The 14,596-nt window shown below is 55.3% G+C and overlaps 2 protein-coding genes across 7 annotated transcripts in view; one reads left to right on the forward strand and one right to left on the reverse strand.

Moving 5' to 3' along the window:
• The window catches only part of LOC108929663 (diacylglycerol kinase eta-like), a 54,076-nt gene that overhangs the window by 13,309 nt on the left and 26,171 nt on the right, over nt 1-14,596 (reverse strand). For all 6 annotated transcript variants that reach the window (XM_029257008.1, XM_029257007.1, XM_029257010.1 and 3 more), the window contains 11 exons: nt 9,915-10,019; nt 8,606-8,738; nt 5,852-5,958; nt 5,635-5,760; nt 5,280-5,382; nt 2,372-2,534; nt 1,822-1,930; nt 1,591-1,730; nt 1,207-1,288; nt 1,018-1,109; nt 815-914 (listed from right to left, as the gene is read on the reverse strand). In XM_029257008.1, the coding sequence (XP_029112841.1) occupies nt 815-914; nt 1,018-1,109; nt 1,207-1,288; nt 1,591-1,730; nt 1,822-1,930; nt 2,372-2,534; nt 5,280-5,382; nt 5,635-5,760; nt 5,852-5,958; nt 8,606-8,738; nt 9,915-10,019 (1,260 nt within the window). The remainder of the gene's footprint in view (nt 1-814; nt 915-1,017; nt 1,110-1,206; nt 1,289-1,590; nt 1,731-1,821; nt 1,931-2,371; nt 2,535-5,279; nt 5,383-5,634; nt 5,761-5,851; nt 5,959-8,605; nt 8,739-9,914; nt 10,020-14,596) is intronic.
• Nucleotides 2,589-11,776, forward strand: LOC108929653 (uncharacterized). The gene is made up of 3 exons (XM_018744352.2): nt 2,589-4,662; nt 10,411-10,691; nt 11,247-11,776. The coding sequence occupies exons 1-3, from the start codon at nt 4,228-4,230 to the stop codon at nt 11,314-11,316; spliced, it is 786 nt and encodes a 261-aa protein (XP_018599868.2). The 5' UTR covers nt 2,589-4,227; the 3' UTR covers nt 11,317-11,776.

Here is a 14,596-nt window from a genome sequence, read left to right on the forward strand (position 1 = left end):
GAACGGCGAGATGGACCGAGCTTTGCGTATAAATACTACAGCGGATAACGCCGGTGCCTCGCATTAGCTGGGCTGGATGCTCGGACACGGGTTCGACTTCAGCTCAATCTGCATGGAGCTTGAATGTTCTCCTTATGTTCACGAGCGTTTTCCTCCCGAAGACGTGTTTTGAGTGAACTGACGACTCTAAAATATACTTAATGTGTTTTTCTGATTCTTCTATGATGGAAACTGCAATTGTTATATTGTTTGAATGGATAGAAAACTTTTTTTTAGTTTAGCATACGCAGCATTGCGGGTGGCTGGTGGTGTCGCGGTTGGAGCGGCTGCCTTTGGCTCCAAAGGTTAAGGGTTCGATCCCCGCCTCTGGCTGTAGTGCCCTTAAGGAAGGTGCTTGCCCTGCAATTGCTCCGGTACCTTTGCCCAGCCGTGTGCCTGGGAACCTAGTTGTGGCCCTGTGATAGACTGGTGTCCCCACCCTTTCAGCCTTGTGCCCAGTGTCTCCGGGTTGGGCTCTGGCTCCCTGCGACTGCTCGGGACAAGCAGTTCTTGAAATTGGTTGGTTGGTATTCCGCGTTATAACTTGGGAAGGAAGAGAGTGCCAGCTAAGCTTCAGAATAATTGAAGCTGAAAACCTTTTCGAACTGCGTATTACGATCAGTTATGTCACTGCACGTTATCATCGATCGGCTTGTCGCCGATAATCGTGTCTGATCAACCAGCCCAGCGCTGCAATCCAAGCTGTCTTAGGGGGTACGACGCCCAAACGCGGCGTAACCCAATTAGTCTGATGAATCAGAGGTCGCGAGTTCACCTTGAGCGACATGGCTTCTGCTTCTTCCGTGTTCTCCGTGGCTTTTTCATAGTACTTCCCCACTTTGGCTACGAAGTCCTTCACGGTTTCGCAAAGAACCCTGGAGAGGAGGGAGGAGTCGAGAGTCGAGGTGAGCGGACGGGCGCGGACGGGCACGGCCGGGCACCGCTCCGCACGCGGGCGACGCTCCCGCGGGGCCTTACTTGGCGGAAGAGATGACCACCGAGTGCTGGTCCGAGTTGAGGATCTTGGTGAGGTGAGCGGCGACCGAATCCTCGTACGCCGAGATCTGAAACTGGCGGCAAAAGGGACGTGTATAAGAAAACGAGAAAAGCGCGACTTGTCCGCTGCCCGGCTGAACCCGGAAGCCGAGCTCCCCACGGAGGCGCTACCTGGCACTCCTCCGACTCCTCCGGCGTGGTGGGGCAGCTGTGTTTCGGGGGTATCTTGATCTCGTAAGTCATTATGCTCCATCTGGAAACGGGGGGAAGCGGCCGTCAGCGCAGGAGGCTCGACGCGGACGTAACGGGACGAAAACACGGAGCGGAACACGTTTACGGGTTAGGGTTACGGTGCCGCCGCCACGGCTATCAGCTCTCTCGGATATACGGGGGGATAAGAGGTACATTTAAGGAAAAAAGTTGAGACACAGCTTATACGTTCGATATGCACGCCGGCACTTTTCTGTTTACAAAGAAAGATACCGACAAAAAATGACACGCGACAAAAGCGACGTGCCCTTCCCCACCCTCAGCGATCCACGCCCCGCGTCCCACCTGTCGAGCATCTTGGTACTGGCTCTCTCCAGCTTCTCCAGAATCTGGGGCAGCTGCGTGTCGTCGTCGCAGGACGGCCCCCAGCCCAGGACGCGCGCCAGGTCGTTCCCCGTGCCCAGGGGCAGCACTCCCAGCTGACACTGCCGACGCAGCACATGGCGCCGGGCGCCGCTCAGACGCTCGTCTCGAGCCCCGGCCGACGGATCCGGGTACCGCCACCCCCCCCCCTACCTGTTTGTGCAGGTTCAGCTTGTCGATCTCAGAAAGGACCCACCCGACGCTGCCGTCTCCTCCGCACACGAGGATTCTGAAATTGTCGAACTTCTGGAACAAGCGGAGCCTGTGTGGCGTGAAGGCAATATAATATAAGCCGATATGTAATATTATGTATTAGAATAAATGTAATATCTTCTCTTGATACATTTAAATTTATTATACAATAAAAAAAAATTGAACTATTTCGTAATCTACAGATTCTAACTAATAACAATGAATCTTTAAGAAGGCTTTTTATTATTAACCATTATTTAGCCCATGATATGGTGAAGTGTCACATATGAAACTACTGAAAAATTATTTCGCCGTTTACAGTTGGGCGCTTCTTACCGGATCAATTCGGTGGGAGTATATTGATCAAGGCTACTACCGCAGGAGTGGGATTCGAACCCAGGTCAAGAAACATGGATATGCTTTAGTTCTCCATCTCCGGCGTCACCCAACCGTACACGCTTTGCTTTCCTGGGCGCCGTGCAGCCCCGCAATACGGACCGGTTCCGCTCACCCTAAGTGCGGCCCGCCGTTGACCAGGTCGAAGACCTGCGCGGGGTTGAGCAGCTGCTTGAACCGCCGCAGGAATTTCACTCCTTGGTTGTCGCCGCTCTTGGAGTTGACAAAGACCAAGAGAGGACTGGCGCAGGACGGGGGACAAGTCGCCTTCCAGAAGCCTGTTCCGGAAGAAAGGGATTCCCAGACGTACTCAGTCATAGCCCGCGCCGAGAGCACGCGACTGTGGCGGGCAGGGTTTAAAACACAGGGCAGGGGGCGGAAGACTAGCGGGAAACATCTCCGCAGCCCCTTCCGAGAACACTTGAACCGAAAGCGCTAACGAGTGGAAATGTCACTGCTCCCATTTATGGCGCCGTGAAGTGTAATTTCAGGCACATCTGGAGTAAAGCTGTAAGAAAGAAGGCGGACGCGCGCAGCCGAACACGCGCAGCCGAACACGCGCAGCCGGGCGACCCGTTGCCTGCGTTCGGCCCGACTCCGGCGGAGGCAGCGGCTCGGCGCTCGGCGAGATGTTATCGTAACTCGACGGCTCCTTCAGACGCTCCTAATTGATGGCTTTCAAAGAGACGCGTTAATGAGGCTTTTGTGTAACCGGGTTCTCAACCGGAGCGTCTATTGAGCGCCAAATATGCCGCTAATGTGGCAAAAATGAGCGCAAGGAGCGGATCATCGGGCAACGAATAGTGGAGGCTGTGACAATAATGAATACGTCGGTTAAAGTGGATTAAATGCTTCTACTCCGCTGGTAATAAACGATAAAGAGCTAAAATGCAAACCAAGCAACGAAACCCGACGAAACGCAAAAGCAGCCGACAGGTTGCGTGTCATTTAACGGCTCCCGTGGGCAGAGCAAAGGCTTCGCATATTTTCCACACGTGGCCGGGAAGGTAGAAGGGCCGTCACGCGTACCCTACACGTGCGGTAAACGCTCTTCGAAGACCCTCTCGCGTCTCGTTCGAAGGGAGAGGCAACCGCAGAGCATTACAGCGCGTGTCCGTGGCCCGTGCGGTACGGCTGATTACGAGCACGTCTCCGTCCGTGTCCGTGTGCGCGCGTGTATCAGCCTGTGTATTCGGTGCGACCGACACCGGCGAGCATGTGGCTGTGTGGAGCGGGGGCGCTGCACTGTTATCTGGGGGGGGAGGGGTTGGCTGGGTTACTCGAGGGGGATGGGGGCGTCGCGTCTCCGGGAGCCCCGAGGCGGCTCTCGCTCGGCGGCCGAGACGTCGGGTCACGGCGTGTCGGCACGTGCCGCGCTGCGGCTCCCCCGGCCAATCGGGGCGCAGCGCTGGCCCCGGAGAAGGAAATCCGAGCACGTGTCGAACGCGGCGGGGGGTGGCGAACAAGCCTGCCGCAGGAATCCCCCGCCCCCTCCTCCTCCTCCTCCCACCGCTGCTCACATTTTCCACCTTATTCATTTCTCTGCCTTTAATGCTTTATTCAGCACCTTCCCTTCGCACTGATCCCCGTACCGCACCATAACCGGAGCGAAGATCTGAGCCCAGCGCCAACCATCTCGTTCCGTCTGCCATTTCTGAAACGAGCGCTTCCCGCCACGGTAATCGGCCCCCGATAAACCCCCGACTAATTAAAACGCGATCCGGGCGTCCCGCAGCAGCCGCTGGCTTCTCGCACCCGACACCGAGCGTGAAACGGTGAGGTCGGCGGCGCTATTATTAGCCCACTGCGCCCTCCCGGGAAGGCGCGAATCTCGGCCAAAAATAGCTCTTCCGAACGAGTGTCAGTAACCCCCCCTCCCCACGTTATCAATTTCATGTAAAAAAAAAAAGGCCCCTTTCGCAGGGATTTCACATTTTCACGCTGCAGTTGCTGCACTTATTGACTGCGGGGATGCTTAAATACAAAGAGTGCTGTAAGACCGCGGTAAGAACGGCCCAGCTGCTGCGTACGTCCTGCCCGTTCTTACCGCGGTCTTACAGCAGGACCAAGGGACCAAAGCGCTGCCGACACCCATTAATCCCAGCGTCCGCTCAGGGCCTGCGGCTTCCCGGGAACACACCTCCGCTCCACGGGTATTTACCGCAGCGCTGGGCCAACGCTCACGTTAGCGCGACCCGCTTCGCAGACCATAGACTAACCGTGCGTCACGGCGGCGTCACGTTCCAGCCCGCAGAAGGACACCAGAGCACCCAACGCGGCGTCTGGAGAAGACAGGGTATCCAGGAGACCAGGAGCCCTAAACGATCCGGTGTGAACTACGACCGGAAACATTTACACGCGCTGACAAGTCTCTATTACACACCTTCGGCAGCGTTGCGTGTAAAGGTACTGAGAGATTTATCCATTTACACTGCTGGGTAATTATTTATTTTGGCAGTTCCGAGTAAATAGTAAATACTAGTACGAGTATTTATACTACTACTATACTACTAGTAAATACTACAGCACCTGGGTGGTGTGAGAGGATGTGGGTTCGATCCCCGCTCAGTCTGTGTGGAGTTTGCATGTTCTCCCCGCGTCTGCGTGGGTTTCCTCTGGGTGCTCTGGTTTCCTCCCACACTCTGAAGACATACTGTTCAGGTCCCCCCATAGTGTGTGAGTGACACAGAGGGTGTGTTCTACTGATGTATGGATGAGTGACCCATTGTAAGTAGTGTATCTAGCAGTGCAAGTCACCGCGGTGAATAAGGTGTGTGGGCTGATGACACTACATAGAGTTCATTGGAAGTCGCTTTGGAGAAAAGCGTCTGCTAAATAAATAAATGTAAACAGTTAAATACCAGGATCAAGACTACAAGAGCAAACCTTAGTCTCTTGGGTCCAGAGGCAGAAACTTTACCCCCTATGCTACCAGCCCCTGAAACCAAAAACAGTCACGAATGTCTAATAATGAAGACCGTTAACGACAGCAGGGGTCACGAGGCGCAGCGCTCTGCACTCACCGTCCGAATCGATGCTGTTGAGCGCCGTGGGAGGGATGATGGACACCTTGCACTGGCCCAGGGGACACTTGCGCGGATACAGGTCCATGCAGGCCGTGTGCACCTGTCCAGGCCGCGACACGTTAGCACCCCGGGTAGCACGGTGCTGCAGCATGACCTTTGAACTTCCTAAATTACACTTTCAATGAATGACCTTAGATCTCGCGTGCGTCCCACACGTGTTCCGATGATCCGAATGAGCCGTTTCATCACGGCAACTGCTATTCCCAGGGTGTTGCTAATCATATACCAGAGCAATCGCTACTCGTGTCAGAGTGGAGGGTTGGAGGGGGTGTCGAGACCCCGGGGGGCTCACCATGGCCTTGCACCAGAGGCAGCGCCAGTCCTGCAGCCGGAGCACACTTCCGCATGTCTTGTCGCACACGGCACACTTGGCGCTAACAGGCAAGTTGCCTTCCAGCCACTGGTGGGGCATGGCGATCTGCGGAGTACGTGCACACACACGCACGCTGTTAAGGGCACTGGCTTTGTCGCCGAGGGCCATTCCTGCAAACGGCGGACCTCCGACTCACCCCGTCCTCATCCTCGATGATGTCCTTCCCGATGGAGGCCAACGTTGTCCATTTGCAGTTGTTGGTGGCCCTGACTGCGCATCTCTTGTGCGCTTTAAACTTGCACACTGCATAAAAACACAGACAAGGCATGGAGATGCCATCAGTGCGCCGCGATACGCCCCTTCGTGCTCCATCTGCGCAATGAAACATTATTACAAGACGGGGGGGAGTAAAGCCCGCTTGGGCATTGCTAGGTACTCTACACAACGTCGCGGCAGGACATTTTCAGGCTGAAGATGAGCAAGGTGAGCTGGCCAAGTGCTCATGGCAGCTTCTCCTGCAGATAGGTTTCCCAACAAAAGGGGCAAAGTCTTCCAGGAAGATACATATTTCAAACGAAGAATAAAGAAAAACTGGGGGATTTCATCTCAAAATGTCTCGGCGGCCCAACATCACCCTCCAAAGATGAGCGTGTGATGACTGGCATCCGACGCGTGCTCGACTGGTGCTCTACAAAAAAAGACGTGCGGGAACGTTCCGGAAACCTGCTCTGATATAATGGGGGAAAAGGACAGATTTTCCTCCCTTTTCCCCCCTCTATGAAAAAATGATCCATCCCCGCATCTGAGGTGTGAACTTCTGAGCAGTTGACAATGTGCCCTTTCTTTAGCTGGCAGGAATCAGAACTCAAGTGGTACGACGGGGCGCCGTATCTGTGTCTTTCTGCGGCAAAACACGGTTTCTAACGGTGCGGTACCGTGGTTCAAGGTGCCACAAATGCACTTTTGTCGTGCCAAACCAGCTCTCAACCCTCGTACAAGGCTCAGTAGCAGACACGCGCGGTGAAAACAGGACATCGGCGAGCCGGGCCGACCGCCAGCGAGCGAAAGGCTGCTAGTCGCTCTGCGGATTTCCTCGCGGTAACTGAATTGCAGGTTTAATCACGTTAGGAAGGTCCATCTGTCCTGCCCCGGGGCGAGTGTCCGGCGCTCGAACGAATGCACGCCCACCCTCATTAGGACCCCACCCAGACGGACACACTGCGCTGCCCCCTCCTCCGGTCGGAACATTCCGGAACTCGACCTAGCACACCACCGTAGTATTACAGTAAGCCCGTGTTCCTCGCACAGCTCATACAGTGTTTACATCTGAAACAGATTATACAGCCGCCGGGGGCCGGGCCCTGGCAAATCCTAATGCATCCGTGGGTAAAACCCTTAATTCTCGCTCAGCATGCTGCGGACTTCAAACAGTCGGAAGGATTAGACGGATTCGCGTCCGCGCCGCTAATTACCGCGGCGCTGAAACGCACGCGCGTCGGCACCGGGCGAACGTGACCCGTGCGGAGGATTCGCACGCCGCGATGTCCCGCACCCTCACGGCCCACGGGAAAATACGACACCGGTCTCAGGAACGGCTCGGCTCCTCCTCCACGAACCCCAACGGAACGCACGGCGTCCTCGTCAGCAGTCCCTGCGGGACGGCGCGGCAGGCAGCTCGGCGGTTAGAGCCGCCACCTTAAAGTTAAAGGCCCCGGGTTCGAATCCTACTTTCACTTGTAAATAAATGACAAACGATAAGTTGCCAGGGACTTAGAGCAGACAAGACATGGACAAGAGTGTCTGCATCTGTTTCACGGAGGACCACGCTACCTCCGCTCGACCTCGCCAGTCCTGCACTCTATGATCCCACCCCACTAACAGAGCCTTACTGCATTACACCGTACAGCAACTACAGCATCCAACTAACAGGCCGAGCAACTCGAGATGTTCTTGCCAAACCGGACAGCGAGAAATATTCAAGTTGCCTCCTATGCCTCGCTGCTCATCGCACGTCGGTTCCTGCCGATCTGGCGCTCGGCAACGGAAGGCGAGGCCGGGCTTCCGGGATCTCTCCGCCGTCTGCCCTCGGAGCGTCGGCTTCCCGCGGGATCGCCTCGCCTCTACGGCTTTGCCATCGCGCGGCGTCACGTGCCTATCGTTTTCGATCGACAGCCCCCCCGAGACGCGGCACGGCCCCGTTCGCGCGCCTATTTCCAGACACGATCGCGGTAAACGGCTCGGTAGAGACCGTGCACGCGAAGACCGGTCTAATAAACCCCGAGCGAGAAGAACCCCACGGGGCTCTCCTGAACGCACGCGGCCCGGCGGGACGGATCTCGTGTGCACGACCAGCGTGAACCTGGCTATATTTACTTCCCGGTTCTAGGTGCTAATCGCCGCGCTCACGCCTCGATGGGCGCCATCTGCGTCGCGCCCCGCCAATTAGCGCCGCACGAGTTCAGCCCATTAACATGCGTGGCGTGTGTTCCGCGAGCCCCGGCGTTTTCGGCAGGAGCGCGTTAACCCGATGCCTCACGCTACCGTAGCGCGTGCGTCCGAGTACGATTGGCATTAGCCGATATTATTAGCTCGGAAAATAATACCTGCCTGCGGAGGGCGATCCGGTGAATTTATACCTCGAGGCCAATCGGTGCACTTACTCTCCAAGTGCGCAGCGCGTCGCTTCCGCTATATTGCTATCGATCGCCGTTAAAAGCCGAGCGCTTATTAACATAATACTCCTCTAGGGTGGCGGTAAAGAATAAGGGCAGGGTAAACCTGAGTCTGATGAAAGAGCGTCCCCCTCTGCTGACCTCATGGAAACCGAGGCGCCGTGTTAGGCGAGGACGAGGGACGGGAGCAGTCGGGGCACAGACGGGGCACAGACGGGGCACAGACGGCAAATGGAGGCACAGACAGGGTGCGGGCGGGGTGCAGAGGGGGCGCTCACCTTCGCAGGAAAGGCCGTGAGAGGTGACCCCCGAGAGGCTGTCCCGGCAGACGTTGCAGAAGGTGGGCCGGGCGTGGGAGCAGGCGTACCAGTTGTGCATCCCTGAGAAATGTTCCACATTAAACTGTGCCGTCTAGCAAAGGAGAAGTTAGACAAATTGGCGGCGCCAGAATAAGACTCCAAGCCCTACAACAGCAAGTCAACAAGAGCTGAAAGATCTGTCCAATGTGTACCTCTCTCTCACACACACACACACACACACACACACACACACACACACACACACACACACACACACACAAAAGCATGCAAAGCAAAACTACTCGAACCCGCACGCACAATCCGACACACTGCAAATGATGACAGCAGGCATGAGCAAACTCTCCGAAAGTCTCTCTCACCCTGCACTCCGTTCCACACCGTAAGATCCCCGCATCCGGAGCGGAGCGCCGTCGTACTCGGACACGCGCCGCCGATCACCCTCCCGGTAATATCGCAATAACGACGGGCTAACGAGAGCACGACGGCTCCGACTGCGCGGGAGGTGCGCGTGCGAGAGCGCGCACCTCCTCTCGTGTTCCGCTCGGGGGATCTTAGGGTGTGGCTCGGCCGTGCGGCGACAGAGAACCTTCAGGAGAGCGTAAGGTTTGCAACAGATGGACCGACAACAACAGTGACGAGGGCGACGATTCATCATCCATGAGCACCGCAAACAGATGAACACAAACTTCTCGAGTGCAAATTTCAGATATCATTTAAATTAATGGTAAAAAAAAAAAATAGTGCAGCGAAAAGAAAAGTCAGCTCCGGCTTCCTAATTTGATTCTTTATTTCCCCGGAGCGCGCGCGAATTCCTTCTGCCGGCTGCTCCGGCGCAAAGTCCTCCACGGTGGACATTTTGCAGAGGAGCTGGACGCGTCCCAAGCGCATCCAGGAGCAACGAGGAGAAGAAGAACATGCCCGCGAAGCTTCGGGACTCTAATTTAAACAAATGGGGCCCTTAGCGCAACGTGCGCGGCGCTTATTGCGCTCGAAAGGATTTCATTTCCTAAATTAGGTCTCTTCGTGGTCTCTGCGAGGTTCTAAATTAAGAGCACGTTGGGAATTGAAAAGAAAATGAAATAAGAGAGACGCACCCATCTGGCTTAGTGTGTTAGAAAGAGCGAACGAGACAAGGTGTCAGATGCGGTTCCGCCCTCCCGTCCATCCTTGCTTCCTACCCCCCCGGGACGCGTCGCATGCATCCGCGCCGCTTGACACATGTGCTCCCGAACCTTCCAGAGGACGGGCTGGGCGATCGGGCTCTCACCTCGTAATGTTCCCTGGACTGAACAGACTTGAGCGAGCCGATCCAGTCCTCCATCTCTTTCCGGTTCTCGGCGCAGAGGATGAGCCTTCGGAACGGAGTGATCACCTGGAGAAAGATGAGCCCGGAGACTTGAGCTTCGCCTCCTGCCGCTCCGTCACCGGCCGATGAGCGGCCGGAGCCGAGTCCCTCGTTTAAGACGCGATCCGGGACACCCCCTCGCAGAGACGCGCGAGCGCGCGCGCGCACGCAGGGCTCCCCCTCCCTAACCGGCGCCTAAGCTCTCTTCCTCAGGCTCAGCGTGAGCGATATCCACTGTGACGGGAAGAAGGGCTCGGCGAACGAGGAAAAAACAGCAAGAGCCTGTTTTCGTCGAAAAGACGCCCCCGCAGAAAGCATTTATCCTCCTGATATCCCGATGCTTTTAATACCCTCATTATTTATTGATCACCCTGTCCTCCCCACCTCTCTTTTCCTGCTCTCCCCTGGTCTCCTGCAGACAACGAGCGCCGGAGCGCCCGGAACTGCGGATTCCGCGGGGAACCGGAGACGACGAAGCCGCCCTCGGCGACCCCTCGCTTGTCGCTCCTCGCCGGTGACCGCACCGTCCATCGAGGGCCGCTCACCCTCGCCACGATCCCCTTCCCTTGTTGATTTGGCACCGTGCGGGAAGCTGGCCGCCGGCCCGGTCCTCCGCTTCTCTCCGCTGCGCGGGATGACTTCAAGCCCGGCGATTACGCGAAGGACACGCGGCCGGGTTCGACATGGCGACGCTCGCAGGTGAGCGATTAGGCTTTCTGCCCAACTTGTCCACCTGACCCGGAGACCCGTAGCTGCGTACTCCTCCCCGCATGCCAGATAGCGGGAGGCGGGACCGGAGGAGAGCAGGGATGGTGACGACGCAGGGATCAGGAATGAGGAATGACCGAGCCACGTGCAGCTAGGCCGCGCGGACGGTGACGCGGCACCGCGACGCAACTCTTTCTGCCTGGTCCGAGTCTCCAGCAAAGCTGCCTTGACATGGCTGCTGGTGTGTGTGTGTGTGTGTGTGTGTGTGTGTGTGTGTGTGATTTTTTTAAAAACTCTCAGCTTTAATGTTCTTCTGCCTGGTATCAAAACAGCAGAGACCAAAGCATCTAAGCCTCTTGCAGCTTAGCACATTAGCTATCGTTAACGCAGGGTCCCTGTAGGCGCTCTGGTTCCCTCCCACAGTCCAAAGATGTGTTCCGTATGAACCGGAAACTCTAAATTGCCTTTAGTGCATGTATGTAATTGCCCTGCAATGGAGTGGCGTCCCGCCCAGGGTGTACCCTGTTTCACGCCCTGTCCTTCCAGGATAAGCTCCAGACCACCGCGACCCTGTGCTGAACAAGGACTTTCTGAAAAGAGAGGGATGGATAAATAATGAGCTCTCCATCTGAAGAACATCTTAACACCTCTTTAAGGTAACTCCAGTAACTCACCGGATACTCTTTACACACTGAAATACAGACATGTCAACAGTTAGTCACTGCAGCAAGGAGGCCGTGAACGAATTAGCTCCTTTACATGACAAAGTAGAAAGTAATTTCGTTAAAGGTGTCCTAAAGATAAAATAGTTCTGCACCACGAGACAATTTCAGCAGCATCACTTACGCAACATAATGAGCCCCCGATGGGCCAAACCATTAGTCAAAGGGTGATAAGCCCTGCTTTGTGGTGGGTGGGAGTGCGGGGGGTATCCCCGTATCCCCGACCGTATTTTATTAAGCTCTCGAGATGTGTCTTTCCGCACGAAGATTTATGAGTCACCTGCAAAACGGTGACCATAATGAGCAAAGTCCTTCTTTTCACACTGCTTATTGAGGTGACTCGTTAACTAAGCAACTGTCACATCCACGCCCACAACACAAGCGACAAAACCTGACTCTGCACTAGCTCCCGAGTAATCGCTCACCCTATAAAGACCCTCTTCGGCTCCCGTACCGTTGCGGAATCTCGTTTGAGACAACCGCCCTTCCTCGCGTTACTACACACGCTCTTACTCTATTCACAGTCTCCGGTTTTTCGACTCCTTGCTTCGTTCTCCGACCACATCCACGGATCCTCGCTCCTGTCCCGTTCGCCGATCGACCGACCCTTCGCCCGTCCCTGGTTTTGAGAACTTGCCTCTTCCCTCAACTTCCGACGAACAGCGCTGCACTTGGGTTCAGCCGTCCCGGCTCCCTGAGTTCCGTGTGACAGCAGCTTACATTGATTTACCCATTTGTGAACTCGGGTAATGGGGGTGCGGTGGGTTGGACCGGGTCCTGCTCTCCGGTGGGTCTGGGGTTCGAGTCCCGCTTGGGGTGCCTTGCGACGGACTGGCGTCCCGTCCTGGGTGTGTCCCCTCCCCCTCCGGCCTTACGCCCTGTGTTACCGGGTAGGCTCCGGTTCCCCGTGACCCCGTATGGGACAAGCGGTTCTGAAAATGTGTGTGTGTGTGTGTGTGAACTCAGGTAATTTTTACTGTATGAATTCAGGGTATTTAAAACTTAAAAGTAACTACCCATTTATACAGCTGGGTAATTTTTTTAAAATAATTGCAGCACTTTACAGCAAGTACCTTGTTTAACAGTATTTATTTATTCAGCTGATGCTTTACTCTAAAGTGACTTACAATTATTTACCCATTCATACAGCTGCATAATCTTTTACGGGAGCGATTTAGGATAAGCACCTCGCTCAAGGGCACTACAGCTGGAGATCAAACCTGTGACCTGTGGGTCTAAACACAGGAGCGTTAACCACTACACTACCAGCTTAGGTCGGGACCTCGAGCCGGAATATTGCGGGTGGGGGGTTGCAGGGACCTTGTGGCCGCAATCCCTCAGCACCCACCTGATAAGCCACCTCCCGTGTCAAAGAAAATAACCACGGGCAGCATCTTTTTATCTCTTTCAAGCTCCACTTACGATTTGCATACATTTCCTACGCGACTCTGAGCTGGACAGTGCCGGTAATACCACGTGCAGCAGCTACGTTCTAATTCTCCTCCGACGGCCCGCGCTCTTTCACGCCAGCCTCCTACTTTTCAAAGTCTTGTTTCTTTCCACCAAACGGCAGCTAACGCCAGAGCGCTCCGAAGTCACTCGACAATTTCAGCCCGGTGCCTTCTCGGCACTGCATCTCCGGTAATCGCATCAGGATCGAGCTGCCTTCATCGCCGCCTTGGACAACTCCCAAATTTTCTATCCCCGGCTACTTAGGCTAAAAGCGTTTTGAGAGACGCTCCAGCGAGACGCCGCGCCTTCGAAAGGACGCCGTTATTTCCTGTCGGCACCGCAAAGTTAATTACGAAGGAGTCGCGAGGAGACTGAAGAAGGCAGCGCTCGCAGGGAGGTCTCCTGTCGACGAAGCTCTGCACCTTTTAAAGGTGGCACAGGAAGCCAAGTTGCATTTACATTTACATTTATTCATTTGGCAGACGTTTTTTCTCCAAAGCGACGTGCATCTCATCGAAAATACGACGTGTTCATTACATTAGCGGAAAGAGAGATATAGTTGCAGACGTGTGATTCTTAAGACAGCTTCTCTCCACCATATGAACCCATGTTCATCACACAAGTAGCGGCATAAAACTTGATCAGAGTATCAACAACTTCTGATCACCTTCCTATTAATTTTTTTTGAAATTGAGATACGAATAGACATTTACGTTACATTACAGGAGTAGCTCCGTAAAGGGTTATCCGGGCATCATCTTAAAGTTATGGTGGAATTTAAGAGATGATGGGAGAAGTGAGTTTTCAGACCCTTTTCAAATGTGGACAGAGATTCAGCAGTTCCGAGTGACAGAGGGGAGGATGTTCCACCACAACGGAGCTTGAACCGAAAACCTCCGTGCTCTCCTTTCGTGTGCGGGACCACCAACCGGGCAGATGCGGAGGAGCGTAGCGGTCTGGTTGGGGTGTAGCAGTTGATCAAGTCTTGTAGATATCTGGGAGCAGTCCTGCTGACACGCTTGTAGGCCATAACCAGGGTCTGAATTAAGGACTGGGATTTAAAAACACAGAGGCTGGCAGAAGGGGAGTGCAGCGGCACAGTGAGTTTGACTGGGTCCTGCTCTCTTTTGGGTCTGAGGTTTGAGTCCCGCTTGGGGTGCCCTGCGATGGACTGGCATCCGGCCCTGGGTGCGCCCCCTCCCCCTCCAGCCTCGCGCCCCGCGTTGCCGGGTTAGGCTCCGGTTCGCCGTGACCCCGCTTGCGACAAGCGGTTTCAGACAGTATGCGTGTTTGACGCTGGTGGCAGTGGACCCCCCACCATAACAGTTATGTGAAACTTCAGACGGTTTGAAGGCGCGTTCCACGCGATGAGCGCCGACCGTCGTCCGAGCACCCCGCAATCGATCTCCTCCTGGTGGCGCAGAATTGAAAAACGTCTTCGAGAGGGATGCCATCAGATGACAGCAGACAGGCTGGAAATAAACCGCCCTTGAAGCCGCAACGCTCGGCCACGCATATTTGTTGCCATTTAGGAGGGTTGCTGGCCGAACAGACGCAGGGACATATTATTGGCTGTCAGCTGCTCACTTTGCCCATCTGCTCAGCCAGACTTCGCCGTACACTGCGGCGGGCTCCGGCGCGGCCTGCGGACGCTCCGCAGGGGGGATCAAAAGAGAGTCTGAATTAATCGCGGCTCTTCGCGGGTTTGCCGCGTTAAGGAAG

This window comes from Scleropages formosus, chromosome 12 (genome assembly GCF_900964775.1).
Source record: "Scleropages formosus chromosome 12, fSclFor1.1, whole genome shotgun sequence".
NCBI lineage: Eukaryota > Metazoa > Chordata > Actinopteri > Osteoglossiformes > Osteoglossidae > Scleropages > Scleropages formosus.